The sequence below is a fragment of the Cnephaeus nilssonii genome (genome assembly GCF_951640355.1).
Source record: "Cnephaeus nilssonii genome assembly, chromosome: 6".
In the NCBI taxonomy this organism is placed as follows: Eukaryota; Metazoa; Chordata; class Mammalia; order Chiroptera; family Vespertilionidae; genus Cnephaeus; species Cnephaeus nilssonii.
Genome location: NC_137077.1, coordinates 58896270 through 58922554, shown reverse-complemented (window position 1 = coordinate 58922554; position 26285 = coordinate 58896270). Strand labels below are relative to the sequence as shown.

Sequence of the window (26285 nt, the reverse complement as noted above, 5' to 3'; positions counted from 1 at the left end):
TTAAACTAAAAAACAATACAAAACCATATAACAAATGTGAGGAAGGCTAAAAATGTTTTTTCCTAACATTGGCTCTTTTAAAAACATTACCAAAAAAAAAAAAACCAAAAAAAAAAAAAAAAAAAAACGTAGACTTAAATATATATTATAGACCCTAACTGGGTTGCTCAGTTGGTTAGAACTCGTCCTGACAGACCAAGGTTTCGAGTTCAATCCCTGGTCAGGGCACATATAAGAATCAACCAATGAATGCATAAATAAGTGGAACAACAAATCAATGTTTCTCTCCCTCTACTTTCCCCCCTCTCTCTCTCTTCGTCTCCTTCTCTCTAAAATCAATAAAAAATATATATAACATATATTTATTTATACAAATGTATTTGTATACCACTTTTTTAACTGCCACTGCTTGGCACATGACAGAAACATGTGCATAGACAGACTAGACTGCCTGTTGGGTATCCAGCCTAGGAGATGATCACCCTGCAGTGGTCAATCCTACTTCCTTCTCCACAGCTTCCCACAGGCTGAAGAATTTACATATCTGCCCACAGCAAATGTGCTGAGGGTTTTACACTAACATAAGCCCACAGAAATCAAGCAGAAAGGGGCAGTTCATAATGTGTCTGAACAGATCCAGTTCATGAGTCTCGTTCTGTATCCGTTTACAGTCCAAGCACTCTGACCACTGCTTACTTTCTTATTTGATATAGTCCTTGCATTTTTATGCCTGCCTGTCCATTAAGTAAATAGTACATGTTTTCCATCTGCCAATGTTTTTCAAATGGTTTCTATCAGAATCTCCTGGAGGGCTTGTTAAGCTAGATTTTTGGGGCTCTACCTCCAGGGGTCCTAATTCAATAGGTTTGAAATGGGGCCAGAGAATTTGCTTTTCCAACAAGTTTACAGGTGATGCTGCTGTTGCTAGTCAAGGAATTGCAAAACTAATGTGCCAATTGTCCACAGCCAATGCAATTTGAAGAGAAATGAAGCAATAAACTAATTTTTAAAATTTGCTAGAGTAGACAGAAAAAGAAAACATGATAAAAATAGGATATGTTCATTACACAAGAATAACCAGGGTAATTGGGATGGGCAGTCATGTTTTCGAATAAAATAGGAGATAATTTGCCATGACGTTCTACATTGTTTTGGTTTTTAAAAGCTCACCCTAACAATATTTACAGGCAAGCACAAAGTCTCCTTCTATTCAAAATGTAGTTGATGACAAAAAGGACAAAGTAACTAATTTTGCATTTCAAGACATTCTAGATCAGTGATAGCGAACCTATGACATGCGTGTCAGCAATGACACACGTAGCCATTTTTGATGACACGCGGCCGCTGAGGCAGCCGCATGCCGAGGATGAAACATTTGCTGCTCCTGAGGATGAAACATTTGCGAAATAATGTTTTATCCTCAAAGTGACACACTACCCGAGTTATGCTCAGTTTTTTGGTGAAGTTTGACACACCAAGCTCAAAAGGTTGCCCATCACTGTTCTAGATGGCTGTCACACATACTGGCACAGAGCAAGACTGATCCTTTAAGAGAATAAAAAGTAAGTTGAGTCCATAGTTCTTAGTTGAGAAGCTGTCTTTAATTGCTTGATTTCTGAATTTTTGCGAACCACATGCCCTTCTCTGAGCAAACACAGAGGAAATATTTTGGAGTCTTTTACTTTCTCACTTACAGTTCCATACTATTCAATTTTATTTCTTTATTGACTATTAGAGGCCCGGTGCACAACATTCATGCAAAAGGGAGGGGGGCATCCCTCAGCCTGGCCTGTGCCCTCTCCCAGTCTGGGACCCCTCAGGGGATGTCTGACAGCTTAGGCCCGCTCCCTGCCTAAATCGGACATCCCCCAAGGGGTCCTTAGCGCTGCTCCAGAAGCGGGAGAGGCTTCCGCCACCACTGCTGTGTTCACCAGCCACGAGCCCAGCTTCTGGCTGAGCAGCACTCCCCCTGTGGGAGCGCACTGACCACCAGGGGGCAGCACCTGCATTGAGCGCCTGCCCCCTGGTGGTCAATGCTCGTCATAGCGATCGGTTGTTCCGCCGTTCAGTCGATTTGCATATTAGCCTTTTATTATACAGGATGATCTGGTACTACTTTTAAATTGAAAATAAATGAGACGAGAATTTTTTAACCCTATTTTTAGTAAATACTAAAGCATTATCATAAAGTGAAATGAAGGGAAGAACATATTAATCTCAATAGAAGTTACTGGGGTAGCCAAAGGACATGGTTAAAGGTAATTGTCCTACAACAAAAGCTTGAGAGAGGGGTTGTAAGTTTATCTGAGCATGTGGTTGGTTGGATGGATAGCCCCTACATAGAGATTTCCCATTGGAATTATAGTTTAGCAAAGCAAAGGTTGAGAAGATTGTTTTTGTTCATTGAGGATTTTGCCCCCAAATTTAAAATTAGAAAAAGGGGCCAAGATAAAATTACATTTCTATTCTGTGGAAAGTAATAAAAGAACTCATTGACAGGAATGTTATTTCACTAGAGTTTGAATGTTGTTGTGTTTTACATAATTATTTGGTGTATAGTAAACTGGAGTGCCAATTCATGAGAAAGACAAAGGGTGACCCAGCGATTCCACCTCTGGGTATATATCCATAGAAACCTAAAACACTAATTCAAAAGAATATGTGTACCCCTAGGTTCATTGCAGGGTTATCTACAATAGCCAAGATATGGGAGCAACCCAAGTGCCCATCAGCAGACAAGTGGATAAAAAGCAGTGGTACATACGCATACCAGTACAATGGAATATTACTTGGAAGTAAAAAGGAATGAAATCTTACCATTTGCAACAGCATGCATGGACCTAGAGGGTATTATGCTAAGTGAAATAAGTCAGTCAGAGAAAGGCAAATACCATATGATTTCACTTCCCTGTGGAATCCAAAGAACAAAATAAATAAACAATTGAAAAAACTCAGATACAGAGAACAGACTAATGTTGCCAGAGGGAGGGGGGGTTGGGGGAATGGGTGAAAAAGGTGGAAGGGATTAAGAAGTACAGACTGGTCGTTACAAAACAGTCAAGGGGATGTAAAGCACACCATAGGGAATATAGTAAATAATATTGAAATAAATATGTATGGTGCCAGGTGGGTACTGGAATTATCTGAGGGTGGGGGTAGGGAGAACACTTTGAAAAATAGATGATTATCTCTAACCACTATACTGTACACCTGAAACTAAATACAAAATAATATTGAATGTAAATTGTAGTTGGGAAAAAAAGCCAAAGGGGGAAATGCTTTAAAAATATTATAAAAGGAATCAATGAGGTTTACCAAGGCTTCCCCTTAGAGCCGTGGTCGGCAAACTGCGGCTCTCGAGCCACATGCGGCTCTTTGGTCCCTTGAGTGTGGCTCTTCCACAAAATACCACGGCCTGGGCGAGTCTATTTTGAAGAAGTGGCGTTAGAAGAAGTTTAAGTTTAAAAAATTTTGGCTCTCCAAAGAAATTTCAATCGTTGTACTGTTGATATTTGGCTCTGTTGACTAACGAGTTTGCCGACCACTGCCTTAGAGCAAGGATTCCAAGTCCTCTTCAGAGAATTAGTATCCCCTCCAACACACCTGGGCTGCTCTCTCCCCGTCCCTCCCCCTCCCCTCTCACTCCCCCCCCCCCCCCCTCTTCCTAAGAAAAATGAGAGCCTGTATTTCCTCCTGAATTCCAAGTGAGCCTTCACTGCATAACTCCACAAGACAGAATCCTGGCAAACTAAATGGTAGGTAAACATAAGAACAGGATACAGAATAAGTAAACATGAACAGGAAACAGCTCTCTTGCAAAAGCCAATATTTAACAAATGTTATGCCTAATGAAGCACATTCATGTGTTTTTCATAATTTTCTGTTTTGTTTCAATACAAGACCACCAAAAATTTTTATCGCGGCAAACATTCATTTTTTACTTGAGCATTTCATTGAGTTGCCATGTTCTAGTTTATTTCCTTTAGTCTTAAAATGTTACTTTTGTAGCAACACTTCAAAGTAAAAAAAAAAAAAAAAAGGCTGCACCAAGTTTCCCAATAGTAAAAAGGGTCAGCTTTGAAAAGATACTATTGTTGCTATGTTGGAAGAAAATGCTTGTACACATTTATAAAGCATTTATGAAGTACTAGGTAAAATAGGGCTTGCTTCTGATTTCTTTTGTTTTCTTCGCCATTGAGCTTATTCTGGGTTTGAGACAGGGTTTGCTCTGCAGATCAGGACGCGGGTGGTGATAATGAACAACTAAAGCGATTCTAGAAATGCCTGGGGAAAAACTTCTCATGATTCTTGTGCATCTATCTAGGTTGCTGTTTTTTAAAGCTCTGAAAAGTCTGTTGCACCAGGTGTTCCTCGTTTCCACTGGAGGACTTGGAGCGTCCCACCCGCTTTCCACCTGCCTCCTCTCCCCCTCCAGCTCTCAAGTTTCCCTTCTCCAAGGTGTAGGCGGCATTCCTCTGAGAGCGGATTCCTCGGCTGGCTTTTCCAGGCTGCCTGGCCCCACGTGACGTCCCCTAACACCTGTACCAGCTCAGCTCACAGCGCCCCCAGCCCCACCGCCAGGTACAGACCCGGCCCGGCTCCCCGGCTCCCCCTTCCCTAGGAGGTCTTAATCCTGGTGCGAGCCTCGCTCGGGCCGGCGGGGGAGGAGGGGCTGAGCTCCGGCCGAAGCAGCAGCTAGAGCCCTTGCAGCCTGATTATCACATGACTCGACGGCGGCGGTAGCCGTGGCAGCCGCGGCACCGGCTCCGCGGGTTCGCCTGGTGGGCTCAGTTCCGCTCACGCAGGAGTGGAGCGCCGCGGGTCGGGAAGGGACCCGGCAGCCAGCTGCGGCCGCCCAGCCGCTCCCGGAGCGCGCGGCGCCTCTCCCCGCCCGGCCCGCCCGCTCCGTGCCTCTCCGTTGCGGAAGTGTCGCGGGGGTAGGCGGCGGCACGGAGCGCGGGAGGCCCGGGCTCGGCCCCCTGCAGCACTAGGCTCCGGGAGCCTAGCGGCGCGTCCCAGCGGTCCCGCCGCCCGTGCGCCCGGCGCCCGCCGCAGCCTGCATGCTCCGCGCTGCGCTGCTCCGCGCCCCCGCCACCGCCTCCTGCTCGCACCGCTGCTGCCGGGCGCCGGAGTAATATGCTCACTCGAGTGAAATCTGCTGTGGCCAATTTCATGGGCGGCATCATGGCTGGCAGCTCGGGCTCCGAGCACGGCGGCGGAGGCTGCGGAGGCTCGGACCTGCCCCTGCGCTTCCCGTACGGGCGGCCGGAGTTCCTGGGGCTGTCTCAGGACGAGGTGGAGTGCAGCGCCGACCACATCGCCCGCCCCATCCTCATCCTCAAGGAGACGCGGCGGCTGCCCTGGGCTACTGGATACGCAGAGTGAGTGCCGCGACGCCGGCGGGTCCCCCCTCTCCGCACGGCCCTTCCCCGCACGGCTCCTAACCGCCTCTCTTCTTGTTCCTCGGCCCCAGGGTTCTCTGGCTGCCGGCGGCAGGCCTCGCCGGGTACCTAGGCGGGTACCTGACCATTCCCGTCTTCTCCACGCCCCCTTCCCCCATCCCCAAGGACGCGGCGTCTCCAGCGCGGGTGTGGGTGGTAGATGGGTAGGTGAGGCGCTGGACCGTGGGAAAGCGAAGGTTGGACGGATCTGTGATTTCGGGGGCTGTGGCACTTGGGAATGCGTAGAACAGTTCTGCTGAAGTTTGAGACACAGCAGGGACATCTGGTACCTGTGTTCTCCACCCCAGATCTCTGTGCCTCCAGGTGAAGTGTGTGGGGTAGAGCCTGGAGGAGCGGTCCCTGCGCCAGGGGTGGGGGCGGGGGTGGGGGTGGTGTCCGAGCCCTGGAGGCGGCCGCATTTGCTTCCGAGGTTGCACATTTCGGAAGGTCTTCGTTTCCTGACTTCAGCCTAATAGCTTATTCGCTTCTCCGTTAGCAGGTAGTAAAACCCATGCGCGTTCGTTAAATGCCCATACAATCCCCTCCAGCCCTTCGGGAGGGGAAAACTTATTCCAGGTGTTTAATGACAGCGTTTTGGTAATCAGCTTTGGCGATTAAACGAGCGTTTGCGCGATTTGCTATTTCAAGCACCGGTTGAGTTCTGTTGACGCCCTGGAGTGGAACAGGGCGAGGAGGGCGGGAGGTTTTAATGGCCTCTGCCCCCCTCTACGGCTACTCCCTCATTGACGATATTAATGACCATTTTATGAATGGTAGGAGAAGTGCTGTTTCTCCCCCCATTTAGCGTTATGGAACTGCGGAACTCCGAAGGTGGAATTGAAGAGCACGGAGTTGTGGGGTTAATAGTGACCTGGTGGTTGCAAAAATTGCACGTGAAATCCTGGCGCCTTGGCACACCTGCCCCTTCAGCTTTAACTGGGTCCGCTCTGCAATCTGGGCCCGCCCTCGCCCGTGCACAGCCTCGCCCGCTGATTGGTTCCCGATGAGCCAATCAGCTCTCCCGACGCCTGGGCGCTTTGATGCTGACCCTGTTCTGGTGGCCCGGATACCCCGGGCGGGCTGGGTTCCCGGGGCACTCCGGTTCCGGTGCGGGAGGTGGCCTGGAAGATGCCCTGCTTAGAATTCTGCAATCTCCTCCCCCCCCCCCCCCACACACACACACACTTCCCACGTATAACCGTTTCTCCAGGGGCTGAAAAAGAAAATGTGTATAAATGGGGATAGACGGCTAGAGTGTGAGAGGGAGGAATCCGAAGTGAAACTGATGGGTGCTAAAACAAAAATCAGCACAATAGAGGGTAAGCACGGAAGAGAACGTTGGGGGTGGGGACGTACAAAATAGTCCTGTAACTTCCAGGAGAAAGCCAAAGCAAAAATAAACACCTATGTAAGGACAGACCTAAAGGAGGGGAAAGTGCCTGCCCCAAACACACCACTGCGTCTTGGCTGCAATAAGAAAACGTTGTTTAAAAGCTCATTTGGATCCTTTGCAAGAGAAAAAGCAACTTGAAGGCATACTCCGTCCTGCAGTTGTGTAGATGGGCCCTTGTGCCTGCCCAAAACCGGAAAGTGTGGAGCTGGGATGTCACTCCAGTGGGCTTTCCAGGGCAGGGGCACCTGTCCAGGGGATGGAGAAAGACAAGCAGGCAAATGGGGAGAGGTAGGAAGGAAGCTGTTAAAACACGAAATGTGGAAGCCACTTGGGTACAAGAAAAGGAGTACCTCAGAGAAGCAGGACAGAACGGAAAGGGGGAAACCCCCACCAGTTTCAGGATGTTTGGATCCTATGGCCGGCACACGATGTGCCAAGGGCTGTGAAGATGATAAGGGAATCTGAAATGAGACATGTAGGAGAGGTTGTACGTCAGGGGCTCTACCTCTTCCTAGCTGGGCTTCAGTTTCCTTATTTCTAAGACCAGGACATGAGAGAGGTTCAATTTGAAGGCTAAGAAAGGCCATTGTAAAATGCTTCATTTTAAAAATAGTTCATGTTAATTCAAGCAAAGACCAGTATGTAAATATAAGCCCTTCCTCACCCCCCAGGGGCAATGGTGAGTCAGCATTTTGTGTGTGTGCCTTTTAAGCTTCCTCGGATGCACCTGTAAATATGCATCATGCATTTCTTCTTTTTCCCCAAACAGATCCACACTATGCCTGTTATTCAGCAGCATTTTCTTAAAACATGGTGTCACTGATTTTATTCCAAGTCAGTACATATAGAAGTGCCTCATTCTTTTAAAATGTGTACGTAGTACTAAGAACAGCTAACAGTTAGTACTTGCTGTTTAGTGCTTGCATTCTTTCCAGGTTTGTGTCATATCATTTGATTCTTACAACAACCCTCTAAGGCAGCTATTTTCAACCTTTTTTATCTCATGGCTCACATGAACTAATTATTAAAATTCTGCAGCACAACAGAAATATATTTTTTGCTAATCTGACAAAGAAAATAGGTATAATTTTTATTCATTCACGCTGGATGGCTATTGTTGTGTTGGCTAGTGTCATTTAAATTTGACAATCTAAGGGGGAAAAGGTCAGTGCCTCTGACTAAATAGTCAGGTATTGCATGTTTTAAAAAATCTTGCGGCATACTAGTTGAAAATCACTCTAAGGTGAGCACTAACAATTCCATTTTATAGATGAAGATACAGAGGCATGGAATGGTTAAGTAACTTGCCCAGATTCATACCATCTTAGCAGAACCTGTATTTGAACCAAAGCAACCTGACTCTGTAGCCCACAACAACAAACTACCTCCTTACAATGTATGAAATTGTGGTACATCCATCTGTACCCACGGTTAACCATGAACATTATCTTGCCACCTCCCTCTGTCAGATGTTGTTCTGTACCACTTCCTCAAACCTTGAATTGTAGTTGATCTTCCTGCAAAATATATCTCCAATGACCAAAAATGGCTGAAATAGGGAAGGGGAGAGAAAGACAAGTAGGAACTGGTGCTATGATTAAAGGTTGCTGCCATTAAAATTGCCCCTTGCTACAGGATGTACTGGGAGGAGGAATTATCTTCTCTTTGTTCTAGAAGGTACTTGAGAAGGGATAGCATTGGTAGGAAGATTGCTCAGAGAGTGGGGATAAGAGAGATGGCACTGAGTCAGGGCCTGAGTCAGAAGTGATTTGCTTATCTTTCTAGAGAGTGAGTTACTTGCTAAGCTGTCCTGGGGAGGAAGACTTGGCATCACTTGGTGAGGCATTGAGGAGTTAGTGGAGACTTGAGTTCTAGTGTTGATGACCTTTTGGATGGTAGAAAAATTGAGAAATGGTTTATTTGTTGCCACTTATTATTAACCCCTTTCAAGAAGAGATACTTTTTATTGAACATTGAACTAGAGACTTGGGGATCCAGAAACTAAAGACCCACATTTATTAAGTCAACTAGAGCCCAGTACACGAAATTCGTGCACAGGTAGGGTCCCTAGCAGCTGCCGGCTGCTGGCCGGGGCCTTCCTTCGGTCCGTGCCGCCCCCGGTGGTGAGCGTATATCATAGCGAGTGGTCGAACTCCCGGTCTCCCCGTAGAACTCCCTAGGGGACACTGTGCAAATCAGGCTTTTATATCTATAGAAGATATTTATTGGCAATGGGTGGGGTGGAATTTTCTGGTTCCTCTAAAAGCTTCCTATTATGGCTGAAAAGTCAGCTGCTTGATTAAGGGCTACATGCTAGGTTTACAAGCACTGCAGTTACAGACGACATCCAGAGAGCTAAAATCTTTCCCAAAACTTGCATTCTAGTTTGGCTTTGAAATTCCCGACTTAGCCTGTTAGATCTGCTCAGAGCGAGCCCATTTGAAGCATCAGTCTGACCCAGAGACCCCTCGCAGCAGCTACTTCCTTTCTCTCTCCACAAGTTTAAATACCACCCGGGTGGTCCCTGTGCTCCAGGGACCTAGAAGTCAGTTCAACTTCTAGTTGGCTAGGAGCCCATTTTGACTTTTCTTCTTTTTGACCTGTTTGCCCACCTTTCTCCTACTGATGGTCATTTGGACATAGATATACAAGTGGATACCTGAAACGTACAGCAATAGAGAATGCCAGAGAATGTGCAGTTCCCTGTATATGAAAGCAGCATATTCAGGTTTTTATCTGTGATACATTTATTTGCTTTACAGAAAGAATAATAATTATAGCATAATTTTACTTAGGTTATAGCTATAACTGCAAATTTTTTTTAGTACCTTTCTCATAAAAGTACCCTGTACATAAGTACAAAAAAGGAAAAGCTTAAGAGTTTCTATTAAATGTACATTACATAAGTTCTTTTTGTGTCATTGACTTCAAAATTGCGAAATTTTGCCTGCCTGGCGTGGCTCAGCCGTTGAGCATCGACCCAGGAACCAAGAGGTTGCCAGTTCCATTCCCTAGTCATTGGCACTAAATAGCAATTACCAATAAATTGCATTACTTGCCTGTGTGCAGTGGAGATGACAGAGAAACCACTATTTCTCTCTTGCTCCAAAGCTCAGCAATCCCCTGGCTTTTTCCCTTCTTACCTCCTCTAACACACCCACGCCTCCTGCACCTCTAACACACCCACTCCTCCTGCACCTCTAACACACCCACGCCTCCTGCACCTCTAACACACCCACTCCTCCTGCACCTCTAACACACCCACTCCTCCTGCACCTCTAACACACCCACTCCTCCTGCACCTCTAACACACCCACGCCTCCTGCACCTCTAACACACCCACTCCTCCTGCACCTCTAACACACCCACTCCTCCTGCACCTCTAACACACCCACTCCTCCTGCACCTCTAACACACCCACGCCTCCTGCACCTCTAACACACCCACGCCTCCTGCACCTCTAACACACCCACGCCTCCTGCACCTCTAACACACCCACGCCTCCTGCACCTCTAACACACCCACGCCTCCTGCACCTCTAACACACCCACGCCTCCTGCACCTCTAACACACCCACGCCTCCTGCACCTCTAACACACCCACTCCTCCTGCACCTCTAACACACCCACTCCTCCTGCACCTCTTAGCAGAGCTCCTTTCCGAGAACTTCCTGTTTGACTTTGGCAACTGAACAACCTCTAAGTCCTCCACTTCTTGTATAAGGATACAAACGAAACGGGGGGTGGGGTGTCTCATTTAACAGAGCTCTCTATAGCACCTAAGTCCAAAGTAGTAGAACCTATTTCTCTAACCTCTCGGGTAACCTGCAGAAATTATTGATTTTCCTATTTTCAAGTAGGTGGCTAAGCTCTCCTCCATTTTTCAAATTTACCAGTATAATGAAGTCATCCCCTCTACACTGGATCTCCTGGGCTGTCCTTTTTCATAGGAAAATGCATCAGCTTCCTTCCTCGACTAGTGATGCTTCAGGCAGAGGGTTGAACCAGCCTGAGGGGTTGTGTTTATTCTGTGTTTCATCCCCAGCTATGTAGACATCATTTCTGATATTGCCTGACCACCAAGTGTTTGCTCGTTATCATTACAACAATACCGAGTACTAATTTAAAACTGATACTAGAATTGTTTTATAAAAATATATTATTGAAGATAATTTTTTATTGAAATATAATTGATATGTAACAGTTTCAGGCGTACAACGTAATGATTCGATATATGCATATATTGTGAAAAAATCACCACAGTAAATCTAGTTAACACTGAACATCCATAACATACAGATGAGCTTTTTTTTTTTTTTAATCACATATGAGCATTTATTCCAATACTGCCGGCAGAATGGGAGAGCAGCAAGTCATCCACAAAAATCTGCTCTCCAGCCCCCCATAAGCCAGCTGTTTATAGGGTAAAACAAAGATTACATGGGGAAGTAGGGATTACAAGTTATGATGATTTACTCTTTTAAGATTTACTCTTAGCATTGTTCAACTATGAAATACAAGGTTATTAACTATAGTCACCATGCTATATAATATATCCCCAGATTTAGTGATTTTTGTAACTGGAAGTTTATACCTTTGACTACCTTCACCCATTTCCCCCTGTCCCCAGACCCTTCTCTTTCCCCTCAGCCACCAATCTGTTTTCTGAATGAGTTCTGTTTTTTGTTTTGTTTTGTTTTTTTCCATTTTAGTTCCACATATGAGATGATACACATTTGTCTTTCTCTGTCTGACTTATTTCACTTAACATAATGCATTCAAGGCCCATCCATGTTGTTGCAAGTGGCAGGTTTTCCTTATTTTTTTATGGTTGAATAACATTCCATTTTATATCGATACTAGAGGCCTGGTGCACGACATTCGTGCACTGGAGGGAGGGGGTTCCTCAGCCCGGCCTGTGTCCTCTTGCAAGTCTGGGACCCGCGGAGGCAGCAAAGGCTACCACCACGCCACAGCATCTGGCTGAGTGGCACTCCCCCTGTGAGAGCACACTGACCACCAGGGGGTAGCTCCTGTGTTGAGCGTCTGCCCCCTGGTGGTCAGTGCGCATCATAGCGACCTGTCATTCCGACATTGGGTCTATTTGCATATTAGGGTTTTATTATATAAGATATATATATATATGTATGTGTGTGTGTGTGTGTGTGTGTGTATGTGTGTATTATGTATGTATATGTAGATCTTTATCCATTCATCCATTGATGACTTGGCTATTGTAAGTACAGCTGCAATGAACATGGGGGTGCAAATATCTTTTTGAGTGAATGTTTTCTTTTCCTTTGGCTAAATACCTACAAGTGGAATTGCTGGGTCATATGATAGTTCTGTTTTTATTTTTTGAGGAACCTTCATACTGTTTTTCAAAGTGGGCCTGCATCAACTTACAACTGTTGTCCCACCAACAACAGTACACAAAGGTTCCCTTTTTCCACATCCTCATCCACACTCGTTATCTCTTACCTTTTTGGTAATAGCTATTCTAACAGGTGTGAGGTCATAGCTCATTGTGGTTTTGATTTGCATTTTCCTGATGACTAGTGATGTTGAGCACCTTTCCAAATACCTGTTGGCTGTCATTATGTCTTCTTTGGAGAAAATGTCTAGATCCTCTGCTCACTTTAAAAATCAGATTGCCTTTTTCCTGTTGAATTATGAGTCCTTTTATATTTTAGATATTAACCCCTTATGAGATACATGATTTGCAAATATTTTCTTCCATTTGGCAGATTGCATTTTCAGTTTTTGATGGTTCCTTTTGTTGTGCAGAAGCTTTTTAGTTTGATGTAGTCCCACTTGTTTGTGTTTGCTGTTGCTGCCTTTCCTTTGGTGTCAAATCCAAAAAAACTCATCTTCAAGACTGATGTCAAGGAGCTTACCCTACCGCCTATATATTCTTCTAGGAATTGTATGGTTTTGGGTCTTATGGTGAAGTCTTTGATCTATTTTGAGTTAACCTTTGTAAATGGTGAAAAAGAGTGGTCCAATTTCATTCTTTTATTATTGAAGAGACTGATTTTCCCCATAACATATTCCTGGCTTCTTTGTTGTAAATTAATAAACCCCACATGTGTGGGTTTATTTCTGGGCTCTCTATTCTGTTACCTTGATCTATATGCCTGTCTTTCTGCCAGTACAGTACTGTTTTGATTACTATAGTTTTGTAATATAATGGGAAATCAAGAAGCATGATGCCTCCAACTTTGTTCTTCTTCCTTAAGATTGCTTTGGCTATTTGGGGTCTTTTGTGTTTCTATATAAATTTTAGGATTATTCATTTTATTTCTGAGAAAAATGCTACTGGAATTTTGATTGGAATGGCATGAAATCTATACAGGGTGGGTAAAGTAGATATACATTTGTTCATATGGAAAATAATACAATAGTTAATAAATAATAATTCAAGAATTAGATTATGTGTTTTGTGTACTAACAACTGTGAATATATTTTTGCTTCACTCCTATAAATCATTTTGGGTTGTACGGACATTTTAATATTATTTCAGTACATGAGCATGGCCTATCTACCCACTTATTTGTGTCTTACAGTTTTCATGTACAGGTCTTTCCTCCTTGGTTAAATTTATTCCTTGATATTATTCTTTTTGATGCAATTGTAAATAGGATTATTTTTCTTAATTTCTCTTTCTAGTAGTTCATTATTAGTGGATAGAAACACAATTGATTTTTGTATATTGATTTTGTGCCCAGCAACTTTACTGAATTGATTATTTCTAACAGTTTTTGGTAGAGTCTTTAGGGTTTATGATATATGATATCATTTAATCTGCAAATAATGACAGTTTTTACATCTGCATATCTGTGGGATACTTTTCATTTCTTTTTCTTGCCTGATTGCTCTGGCTAGGACTTCCAGTATTATGCTGAATGACAGGGAGAGTTGGGCATCCTGTCTTGTTCCTGATCCTAGAGGAAAATCTTTCATCTTTTCACCACTGAGTATGACGTTAGCTGTGGGCTTGTCATATATGGCCTTTATCATATTGAGTAAATTCGCTCTATACCTACTTTATTAGCGTTTTTATCATTAATGGGTGTTGAATTCTGTCAAATGCTTTTTCTGCATCTATCAAGATGATTATATGATTTTTATCCTTCATTACTGTGGTATGTCACACTGATTGGATTGAACCATCCTTGAATCCTTGGGATAAATTCCATGTAATAATGGTGTATGATCCTTGTAATATATTGTTGAATTTGGTTAGCTAATGTTTTGTTGAGTTTTGAATCTCTGTTAATCAGACATGTTGGCCTATAATTTCCTTTTCTTGAGTTGTCCTTGTATGGGTAAGGCTGGCTTCCTAAAATGAGTTTGGAAGTGTTTCCTCCTCTATTTTGTGGAAGACTTTGAGAAGATAGGACAAATTATTTTTAAAGGGCGATAGCTTCTATTCTTGATGTTTGGTAGAAATTAAAAATCAAGTGCCTTTATAGTTTTCTCTGATACGTCTACTTTGAACAGAGGAGTGATATTTTCCCCATTGATTTATGCTGTTTTCTATCTGGTAATAAGCATCAATCATCTGATTTTAGTTCTCTCACTCAACTAGTGAAATCATTGCATTCCTACTATGTGTAAGGCATTGGTCCCAGGCTGGGTCCATAATATGACATAGTCATCATCCTTAAGAAAATTTAGTGGCATAGTCTTTCTTCCTTTTGTGTCATTTTACAATTAAATTGAAATGAAATCATGGACTATTGAGGTTAAAAGAGACCAGCACTGAGCGGGGCAGGTGAGTGTGTGTGTATATGTGTGTGTGTATTTTGTTTCCAATGTCTTAATGCTTCTGAGCAATTACAAATCTCAGTACTTGGAGCCTCCTTTAATCCACACTAGGGGAGCAAGCTGTTCTTTCAGCAAGCATTGTGGTTAGCTGCCAAATGCTCTGTACCTGTATAAGGTTGTTAAAATAGTAAGCAAGACTTTATTGAGTACTATTGCAGTAGGGGAGAGAGATCAGACTCAACTCCAAACCCAGCAAAGACAGATGGGAATTTATTGCCAATGAGTAGAGTGAGGTCAGTGGATGGAAAATTACTAAGAGGAGACATCACAGGTAGGGGGATTCTGACAGCGATTAAGAACTTATATATCAAAGGTAGAAGATGAAGCAATTGATTAGATATGAAGGATGATTAGATTTGACTGCTACTAGTAAGTCCTGACATAACAAAACAAACCTATTATCTGCCATCACCAACAGTAAAACCAGAAGTATGGATGCAAAAATGAGTTTTTCGTGTTTTGAAAATGCTATGATATTGCTCCTATTTTCTAGTTTCTTCACAAAGCCATAAAACCATGTATTAATCTGCCCCAGAGGATTCCCAAGGCCCTTTCCAGTTTTAAACTCTGTGAGTTCCTGAGTTAAGGCTAAGGACCTGTTTTCTTCCAACTGAGTTTTTCCCCAGTAGGGCCTGCTGTCTCTTTTTTTGTGTGATTACAATTTTGAATTATTTCCCCTAGCCCTTTACTATGAAAATTTTCGAACATGCAGAAAAGTTGAAACCATGCTATACTCAGCACCCATTTGTCCATCATTTAGACTGTGCAATGCACATTTTGCTGTATTCGCTGTATTGATGTCCAGCTATCAATACGGTTTTGTTATTTTTAAGTATATGTTTCTTTTAGTTCAATAGCTTTGATTTATTCTATTGTGTTGTTTTCCACAGTAAATTAAAAATTGGGTTTAAGTAAAGTTGAGAAAAGCACCAAACAATTGAGTCCTCACCCCAGATTTAACGTTTACAACATCAACACCTTGCAAATGCTCACTTGGTCCGTGCACTTTTCATAACTCAGCATTCACATAACTGAGCTTTACATGGGGTCAAATAGGAAAGTAGAAATGGATGACATATCTCTTTGCTATGCCCCTGTTTAATGAAGTCAGTAGGAAATTAGTTTAGAGCTTGAGTTACCCCTCTTTGCGGCTGGTACCAGTCAGTTGAATTCCACCCGAGAAGTACTTGGTTTACTGGAGACTTCAGAATGTGTTGCCTGGAAAGCGCTTATGATGAATGAAGATGCCATTGTGCTGTGTTTTCCTTACTTCCAAGTGGACATCGTCCACCAGGAGCCTTAGGCAGATCAGAATACCTGCTTAATTGCTTTTTTTTCTGCTGTGGTCAGATCAGTTGGGTCTTCTGGAATGTGAATCCATAGTGTTTTCTCTGTTTCACTATTTCTGACTTAGTTTTCTCTAAATGGCTGTAAAATTTAAATGCTTACCTGTGTTTTCTCTCCTTGTGGACTTTATGCTTCCTCATTTATAAGAAAATAATAATACCAACAGTTTACATCTGTATGATTCCGGATGATTATTAAGGCCCTGCCATGTACACTTAGATATAAGGATGTTTTATTCATGTTTAATTAAAGAGGAAGATAAGGTCCAGAAAGAACCTAAGGTACTTTAGAATCTCATGCAGTCCCGTGATCCTGGTGGTCATGACAGTCATTGAGCCTGACCATTCATGATCTGAATTTATTCATTAATTAAAACACACCATATCCCTATCAACAAAATGTCACAGAGAGTGTAATTTTGTTAAAGGAAACTAATCAGGCCTAATCTTCAGGTGGCTTTAAATTGGATAAGGGCATGTTAGCACATGAAGTTTTGTATATTAAATAGGATTCTTTTCAAAGCTTTTAAAAATATAATTGACCCTTGAACAACTTGGGTTTGAACTGTACAGGTCCACTTCTATGCAGATTTTTTTTCAATAAATGCCTAGGCTGTTTTTGATCTGTGATTGGGAGTCTGAGAATGCAGAGGGCTGACTGTACCTTTGTACATAAGGTACTTGAACATCCATGGATTTTAGTATCCATAGGCGACAAGGGTATCCTGGAACCAATCCCCCACAAATACTAAGGGACAACTGGTAGAGTCAAATTTGGGAAGAGTCAAATATTGTATGTGGTTTTCCAATCATACTGGGGTTCGTTCCCCAACCCCCACATTGTTCAAGGGTCAGTTGTAGTTCTATTGAGTATAACAGATTTAGATAATTATACTTAATTTTCTTAGAATATGTGCATTTCCTAAGCATAACAGTCCAAATCTTGTTAAAATTACCATCTTTTCTTAACTTCCAAGTGCTTTTTTCATATTTTAATGTTTTGGAACCCTGTAAGTCTCAGTACCAATCTATATTTTTTGTAGTGATGTTTTTCTAAAGTTAATAAATAGATCGTGTGTTTTACTATGTAGCTACTTAGAAGTGAGGAAATATACTTAGGAATTTCAAATAATGGGGCTCAAATTAAAAGACTGGTTTTGTGAGAGAGCCCCTTTTGGGAGTTCTGTGACCTAAGTTCTTACTTTACTTTTAAGCATACTAGTTTTTCAGGTTTTAAGGGAATTGTTTAAGTTAGTGAGATTTGCAGGCCAACGAGGCTAGCAGGACCAGCGTAGCGTTTGTTTGCTGCTCTTCAGCATGCTGGGCTCTTGCAGAGCCTGTGTCGTGGAGGGAGTGCATCAGTGACTTGCACAAGTCTGGCCTCGTGGAGTCTGGCTGGGTTGGTGGTATAATCAGTCAGCACAGGGATATGGGGCGGAGAGAGAATCAATTTGCCAAGCGGAGAGGACCAAAGGGGTTCGTGTACTCTGCTGTCTTTTCAGGGAGTTCACAAGTAGACATTGAAGCTATTTAAAAAATGGTGCCTCTTTACCATGTCACCCTTTTTCATGTAATTACAGGGCGGGGGGCAGGGGGAGACATCACAAGTGATAAATTGATTTTTTTAAAATAAAGATGCTGTGGATTACTGAATTACTATATTTAGGTAGTCCGCTATGGTGTACTAATAGTTATTCTATGCCTTTTTGAAAAGGTGAGCATTGACAGATTATATTTAGAACACACAGCTGGCAAAAATAAAAGACAGAAAATAAATGTTTAGTAGGAAGCAAATGTTAAGGCACAGGGACTATGAATAGCCCATAAGAGAATGTGAGGGGAGCGAGCGAGCCAAGCTGGTGTTACTATAGAAAGAACTATTTAGAGGGTTATTTTCTTAAGATAAAAAGAAAAAGCTACAATATTTTGTCACAAATAGCCTATAAGATTGAGCTCTAAAATATATGTTTGGGAAAAACGAGCAATTTGGTCAGCCTGTTAGGACAGCATTTGCTGAGAAGTGGGTTGAGAGAGCCAGATTAGAGGGCCCCCTGGCACCCTTCCCTGTGCTTATTCATAACAGGGCCAGGCTGCCCTGTTGTTACAACCAGGTGTCCAAGCTGGGCTGGTGATTCAGGGCAGCAGCAAATGGGAGGAAAAGAAGAATTGGCAACTCAGACTATAGCAGCTGGCGTTTGTTTTTTAAAATATCTAGGTGCTCAGATGGGAATCGCATGGGCCCACAGTTGCAGCCCTGCCTCTCCTCCTCTCCCCGTGCCCCCAGGTCATCAGGTCAGTGCTGATGGAGGCCATCTGGCCGCACTGGCCCGTTCCCACCTCGAATACCACCTGAAGGCTTGCCTGCTGCCATGCCAGCGTCAGAGGCCCCACAGGTGCCATTGGTAGAGCTGGGGAGTCCCTCCAGGCCTCGTTCCCAACCATGGACCCTTTTCTTTTTAGATGTATTTATTTATTTAAAAATGTGTTTTTATTTGTTTTAGAGAGAGAGGAAAGGAGAGGGAGAGAGAGAGAGAAACATCAATTGGCTGCCTTCCATACTCACCCTGACCTGGGATTGAACCCGAAACATGAGTATGTGCCCTGACTGGGAATCAAACTGGCCCCTAACCACTCACCTGCCTGCCTGATCACCCCTAACTGCCGCTCACCTGCCTGATAGCCCCTAACCACTCTGCCTGCCTGATCGCCCCTAACCACTCGCCTGCCTGCCTGATCACCCTTAACAGCCTCTGCCTTGGCCCCCACCACGGTGGCTTCATCCAGAAGGACATCCGGAATGACTTCTGGAAGGTCATTCTGCTGTCCGGTCTAATTAGCATATTACACTTTTATTATTATAGATTATTAAGTTGCTTCCTTAAAAAAAAATTGAACCAGACACATTATCTGCTAGTTAGCAGGAAGAGTGGGTGTGGCAATATAACTAATCTTTCAGCCAATATCAAAGGATTAACCTTTGTTTCAGTAAACATGTGAGGCCTTGTTGTCCCCAATCTGTTTTCATTAGCTTTTTTCCCTTCAGTATTTAAAATAGCTCAGGTCTCCTATTGCTTACCTTCCCAGAGTCAGGACCACAAGTTGAACCTGTCAATAGGCTTGGCTTTAGCATCCGCCCTCCCCCCCCCCCCCCCCCCCCCCCGCCCCCCGGGTTTTCAGCCAGGTGTGCTCAGACTCCTGTTAAAATCATTTTGTTTGGGATTCAGATGTGTAACGCTTTCGTTGAATGCATTATTTCAAAGTCCCCAGTGTCCTTTTCCTGTTGAAAAGCTCTGTTTTAATGGTTTTACGTTCTTGGCTCCCAAAGTGCTGCTAGTTGCCTGAGAGACCTGATGCTTGTCAGCTGCAAGTTTAATTAAACTCATGCTGAGAGTATTCTTTTTCTAGCCGAGTTTTGGCTCTTGGGCAAAAGTTTATCTTTATATCCATCACTGAGAAGAACTTTAAAACATTTTTAGGTGTCTACAAGTTTATCAAGGTGGAGGAAGGCGTTGCTTAGTCAAGAACATAGAATTAATTTTTTTTTGTTGTTGTTGTTGTTAATGCTCACCGGAGGATAAAGGTGATGGGGGGGCGGGGGTGAGGGGGGAGCGGGGAGAGAAACATCAATGTGAGAGAGAGAGACATGGATTGGTTGCCTCCTGCTTGCACCCTGACCAGGGCCAGGGATTGAACCTGCAACCCAGGTAGGTGCCCTTGACTGGGAATCGAACCTGAGACACTTTGGTGTTCAGGCCGATACTCACTGTTCAGTGATTACACTGGCCACGTATAATTAATTTTAAAAATTATATACTTATTTTTCATTGGAGAATTGATTGTGTTCATTGTAGGCACTTTCAAATTCTTGTAAGTACTATGAAGAACATAAACATTATCCATAAATTCTTTCACTCATAATTAGCTTCAATTGATAATTTGTGTATATCTCTAAGTACATTTGTATTTATTCACAAAATGGAATAATTCTGCATACTGATTAATAGTTTTTTCACATCAAATGACATGACTATCTTATAAATAAATATTGTACTGTCACTTTTAATAATATTATATTTCATTTATGGTTTTAACATACATTTTTTTCATTGGTGGCAACCAGTTTTTTTAACTACTAATAGTCCTGGGATGAATATCCTTGTGGATAAATCTTTGTTAACCTTAATTTGAAAAGTGACTTTTTTCAGGGGGAAATGTTCAAATTGGACTTTTCTAGTATTTCTAGTGATAATGTTTAATTGTTTGAAAAGATCAATGTTAAGATTGGAAATCATTTTGAGAAAATGTCAGTTATGTACTTTATTTTAAAGTACTTCACCGAAATAGTGTTTTGGTGAGCCAGGATTACTGTTTTTAAAATATTATTTCCTTTTTTAATATTTAGGGTTAAATAATGAGTTTGTAGAAAAATGGCTTTTCAGAACTAATTTAAGACCCTATTCTGTGGAACTACCTAGTGATTCTTTGTCCAAAACTAACAGCGTTCATCAGCTGTTATGAAGTTGATAGATGATTGGTGGGATCTCATTTTTTATTGAATTGTTTTAAATTTTAACCAAGTCTTGAGGGTGGGGGCATTATTATATACATTTTAATTCCTCCAATACTTAACACATTGTGGACCAGTAGTTTTATTGCTAGCTTTACCCAGTGGCGAGATAAGTTTCTGTTGAAGGAGTACAAAAAACGTTTGACATAACTGTTAAAGGCACGCTTTAAAATTAAATACTCATTGCATTTTGAAGTTATTTACTACATGTTCTTACAAGCTAATATCTTTTTAAAGAATTCTCGTGATTGGCCACAAGCCTTAGAACAGAAAACACGAGAATTCTCGTGAGCCGTCTGCAGTGTGTTAACATGTAGCCATAGGCATTGATGCTCAGATATATAGACCTGATACAGTGAGGACATGATCAGTATAATTCTCTTAATTTCAAGTGAAGGAAAGACCACCTTTATTTTCTATAGGCTGGGTCCAAATGGTGTGCTCAACTCCTGGGAGTACAACAGTATCACAGTACTTAAAATTTCAGACATCCATCTGCTCAATAAATGTTTGTTGGAGGCAATGCATGCTGTTCTTTGCATCCGGACTGCCTGTAAGGAACATCTAGCTTTCTGAGTCTTCGCTGGAGGTAAGCGGTAGGAACAGATCCTGCCGGAAAAGGTAGATTTCTTGGTGTATCTGAATGAGTGCCTAGGAATGGGAAGTCTCTGTGGATACTGAGCTTAGAAGCCCGTTGAAGTTGCCAATCTTTTCTCTGCCCTCTCACCTGTTCAGCTTTTTTTTTCTCCCCCTCATTTTCTTTCCTTTGTAGGTTTTTGGTGTATTCATAAGGCACATGCTCATTAATCCTTTCTCTATGCACAAGCTAAAGCATTATTAAATTGGTCACAATCTAGGATTTAGTCCATCTGTGACTGGGTTACTTTTACTGAAGCTTGCAGCTTGATTTTGATACAAATACTCAAAGTCGCCCACAGTAATTGGCCCATTTCTCTCTCTGTCCAACCCGAAGCCAATATCTTCTTATTTAAAATCACGTATGTGTAGATGTGAACCAATTAGAATAAAGAAATCCTGTACTTTGGTTTTATTAATTCATTTCTACTCCTATATTGGTATTGGTTCTCAAGCTGACCTGAAGAGCTTTTGTGTTTGTTAGCTATATAGAAATAATACTTGCCATACTAGAAATTAAAACTGGACATGTAAAAAAATGTTTATAAATTCGTTTAAAAAGAGATATATGAGCATTTTTAATGAAAAATAATCATATTGTACAAAACTAAACCCATTTAGTGAGAAGAGTGGCATCATTGTACACTTACAGATCTCTTCAGCGTCTGGTTAGTGGAAGACAGCGAGATTCTTACCTGCTTCTGTATTTACTCTGTGTATCATCACACTCATGTCTAAACTCTACTGCTTGGACCTTATGGATCCCTTGAAGGGGTCTTGGAGACCTCCAGAGGGGTTCCTAGGTTATATTCTGAGAATTCTTGGTGCAGAGGATAAAGAGTTGTTTAGCATCATTTGTGTGTGTGTGTATTTTTTAAACTATATTTTACAGATAGAAAAACTTAGACACTTTGCAAAACTTATGGTGGAATGTAATGCTTTCACTTCCAAAGAACGTTGGCTGGTTCCGGTGGACACTTTCCCACGCTCCCTGTGGTCTTTTTTCACATGTGGAGTACTTTGTCTTCTCCAAAGTTTGGGCTGTTTAAGACTGTTTGACAATTGAGGGGGGTGAGTACTTTCCATCTTTAACAGATAACAATTTAAAAAATAGGTGTCAGAATTTGCTCAGATGCAGCCTAAGAACGAGTCTTTGAGCACTTGAGGGTTATAGCAACTCTTGAGTTATTATTAGTGCTACTGCACTGCTTTCCTTTGTACCATCACACATTTGCTGTATACTTCCCATGGGCTAAGGGGTGAAAGATACAGAAGTTATAACCTCAAGAGGCATAGACTCTTGTTGGGAAGATACATTCATGAAAACAGTAAAACCTGAGCAAAGTGTGACAGAGGAAAAGGATGGTGCTGGGAGACCAGTGCTTCAGAGAGGCATCCCGGTGTCTTCCTGCTCGTCTAACCAGCTGTGGCTTCAGCAGCCTGGTTCACTTGTTTAGTCCTCAGTGGGCTTGTTTATAAAGTGAGGTCATTGACTCGGTCCTTTCCGGCTGTGAGGTGCCGAGGGAGTAAGCGGCATACCAGGAGCTGTGCACCGGTTAGTTAACGTCTGCTGGCGTCGAAGTAGGATACTTGTATACAGCCCGTAAAAATTAATGCCTTTCCATTTGCATCATCTTAAAAGTCTCTGAAGGATCTGTAATAAAAGGTGGAAGTGAATTGAAAATCTAATTACATTTTATGTAGTCTTGCAAATTTATAAATCCAACAGTATGGCAAGCCAAGAATGGAGCATTGCTCACTAAGCCTCTTGCCTGGAGGGTAGGCTCCCCTCCCCCGCCCCAGTCAGCACGGTAGGACTGAGCACCAAGCGCTGTGGGTAACAGTTTCCAGAACAAGCTAAATAAAAACAAACTTTTACATAAAAAGTCTCTCCTGGATTCAAAGGGACTAAAATGTTAGGCGTTTTTCTGATTCTTTTGGAGCAGTGGTCGGCAAACTCTTTAGTCAACAGAGCCAAATATCAACAGTACGATTGAAATTTCTTTTGAGAGCCAAATTTTTTAAACTCCTTCTAACGCCACTTCTTCAAAATAGACTCGCCCAGGCCGTGGTATTTTGTGGAAGAGCCACACTCAAGGGGCCAAAGAGCCACATGTTTGCTGACCACTGTTTTAGAGTAACGATGGTTACTATATGGCCCAGAAAACTTACGACTTGAACTATTTGTCTGGAAGGAGAAATGTTTCAAGTTTATCAGTGAAGCAGGTCAAGTTAGGATGGTGATGATTCCACCCCAGGGGGTTCCTGCTGGTTCTACTCCAGGATGTCCTTGTTGAGGCCTGATTCGGTTATAGTCAAATTATAATATGTAAAGTGATGTAGATGTCTGACTCAAGTCTCTGAAAAGTTGAAATAAAAAAGTGAAATTGCTTGAGACCTCCTACAGATCCTTCCAGAAAATAAAAAAAAAGATCACAACCAGTTTTAAATTTATTTCCTCCTGGAGCCTGACATCCCCGATGCTCTCTGAATTGTGCTGTCAGGAGGTGCAGCGCTAATGTCCTCCGCCGTGGCCGTTAAATTGCTGTGGGAGCAGCTGTATTTGATGTAACTTCGATCAATACCTTGTGCTTATATGTGGCCCTGTAGCTACTGAAGCACTCAGCTCAGCTTCTCTGACCTAATAGTGAAGGACACCACAAGCTTGCGATTTGGTTTTGAAAATTCATGCAAGGTACATTATATTTTAAAAGCAGCAGGAAGCTGAAAATAGGCAGGACCTATTTTCACAATGTTGAGGACAGTTCTCTTCATCAGCATCGGTTCTCGGTGAGTTGAACTTGACGAGGCTAAGCTTCTCTGAAGGAGAAGATAGCTAGTGGTGTGCTCATTCCAGCTGCCGGTGACCAGCCGCTAGGAGAGGCAGTAACTCCCTGGAGGTCATCAGGGGTAAGTGGCGAAGGGTGAGTGGTTGGGATTCTGCCTACCTCAGCTTCTTCCCTAATGTGTTTTTGGGTACATCTCCTCATAGGATTGATTGATTTTATTTTTCAGTATCTTTGTTCATAACAGAACTGCTCGAGCTTCCATTTCTGATTTAAACAGAAACCCATTCAAAAAACTGTGCTAATTTTTCTCTAACAAAAAAGTGTGCTCTTTGTGTTTAAACCTAAGTTATATATCCTTTCCCGAGGTATTTATTTTTACCATGTCTTAAAAAGCAGTGTAATGCCACACACACACACACACACACACACACACACACACACACCTGTAAAACTAACATTGCGGCCTTATAAGAAACTAAGTCATCATTTATTCCACAAGTATAATTGGTTAGGTACTTATAAAGTGAAGGGTGAGCCATCTCCATTTCAATCCATATGGCTTTCAAGCTTTTCGGACGGAGTATGTTGTAGGACAGACACCAGAACCCAAACAGAAGGTGTTTAGATTGTGTTATGTTCAGAGAATTAGCCATTTGATTGTTAAAAGTTCTGTTTATTAAAGACAATAATATATGATGAACAGTGTCCGTTTTAATAAGCCACAGTGAGTGGAAGTAAAATTTAGACTATTTCAGTTAGGTTGGCAGAAAACATTAAAATAATTCAGTCTTCAGTCACTTAATATTTATTAAACCCCCTGTGAGTTTAAGGCTGTGGTTGCTAAAAAATGCATATCCTATCTTCAGGAAGTTCCCACATTAACAGCGGAGATTCTGCATGTATAACTATAATACAGTGAGCCACTGTGATAACGGAATTGATCACACACACACACACACACACACACACACACTCACACACACTTGTGCCCCGTCTTCCATTTCCTCTATTTCTCATCCCAGCATCTTCAGTCTTTTCCTCTCCATTGCTTCCCCCTTCGCCTATACATGTGCTAAGTCATTGTTATAGGGTCACACAACATATCTTCTCTTCTCTTCCGCATCACCCCTTCAAGTTACTGTTGCTCTGCTTTTGTATCCCCTTTATTTCCTTCCTCACAGAAGCCTTGGAAGGCCTACTCTGTGCCGAGAACTCTGCTGGGTGCCAGGGACACACAGACAGCTAGGATAAGCCTCTTCCAGCGGGGAGATCCCGCTGAGCAGGCCCTGCAGTGGGTGCGGTGGGCGTTGTCTTGGAGGAGCGGCACAGGGCTTCCTGGGTGCCCAGCCGGAGCGCGGCGCTGGGCTGGGGACACCTGAGAAGGCTCCCCAACAGGAGATGAGGGGCTGGGAGAGCAAGTGTGGGTGCGCAGGAAGGAGAGCAGGATGGACTTCAGAAACATTGTTGCTACTTCAGTGCTACTTAGGAAGAGGCTCACTGGAGGTCACCGTGACTTCTTAGGTTCAAACCTCTTCCCTGGAGCGGTAATTGGGGCTGCTCATTCTCTAGTCCTTGGATTCTTTCATCTCTTAACTTCTCAAGACTCTTTCCTTCTGGCCCTTTTCAAAAATTTCTCACCAGGCTTCCTTTTCTCAGAAATCTCTCTCAAATACTGGTGTCCCCAAGCTCTCCAGACCTCTCCCCCTTCTCTTCACCCTCTCCATTAGCAGTTTTGGTGTTTGTTTTTTTAAAAATCTCTACAACTTTCTTTGGAATTTGAATTTACCTTCAGCCTTGGTTCTCTTTGCTTGGTCCCCTCTGCTGTGATCGCCTGTTCACTATGCCTTCCTGTATCATCTGCCGTGAGACTGAAGAGATCCTTGAAATGAGAGTGTAAATTGTAGGAGTTGTAAAGAACATGGTGGGTACTCCGTGCCCGCGTGCCATGCACGAGCTAATGGTTTTTGGCAGCGCCAGGCGGAAGCAGGGGGGTAATACTGAGACCGCCTGGTGCCACTACCCGTCAACAGCTGGGGAACAGATCTGCTTTCAGCTTCTAGAGCCGCGATGGGCTGTTAATAAAATTCTGTTATGTGTGTGTTCTGGGAACGTGTGTTCTCTTCTTGTTCGGTTACATTACGGTAGGTTCTTTTCTTGGTGAATGGCCATATAATGAGGAATAACCTGCATCTGGCTTGTTAGCTTTGTAAGAGCAAAAAAAAAATTAATTGAGTCTGTATATTAATTCAAAGTTACCTTTTGGGATGTCACAGGTAGACAGTT

At 42.8% G+C, this 26285-nt stretch overlaps 1 protein-coding gene across 2 annotated transcripts in view; it reads left to right on the top strand.

The window, feature by feature from the left end:
- Positions 1-4064: 4064 nt before the first annotated feature.
- The window catches only part of PPM1H (protein phosphatase, Mg2+/Mn2+ dependent 1H), a 247544-nt gene continuing 225323 nt past the window's right edge, over positions 4065-26285 (top strand). The window contains exon 1 of one of the 2 annotated variants that reach the window (XM_079775921.1): positions 4065-5381. In XM_079775921.1, coding sequence (XP_079632047.1) covers positions 5137-5381 — 245 coding nt within the window. In that variant the 5' untranslated portion in view covers positions 4065-5136. The remainder of the gene's footprint in view (positions 5382-26285) is intronic. The other variant, XM_079775920.1, reaches the window with a different exon arrangement.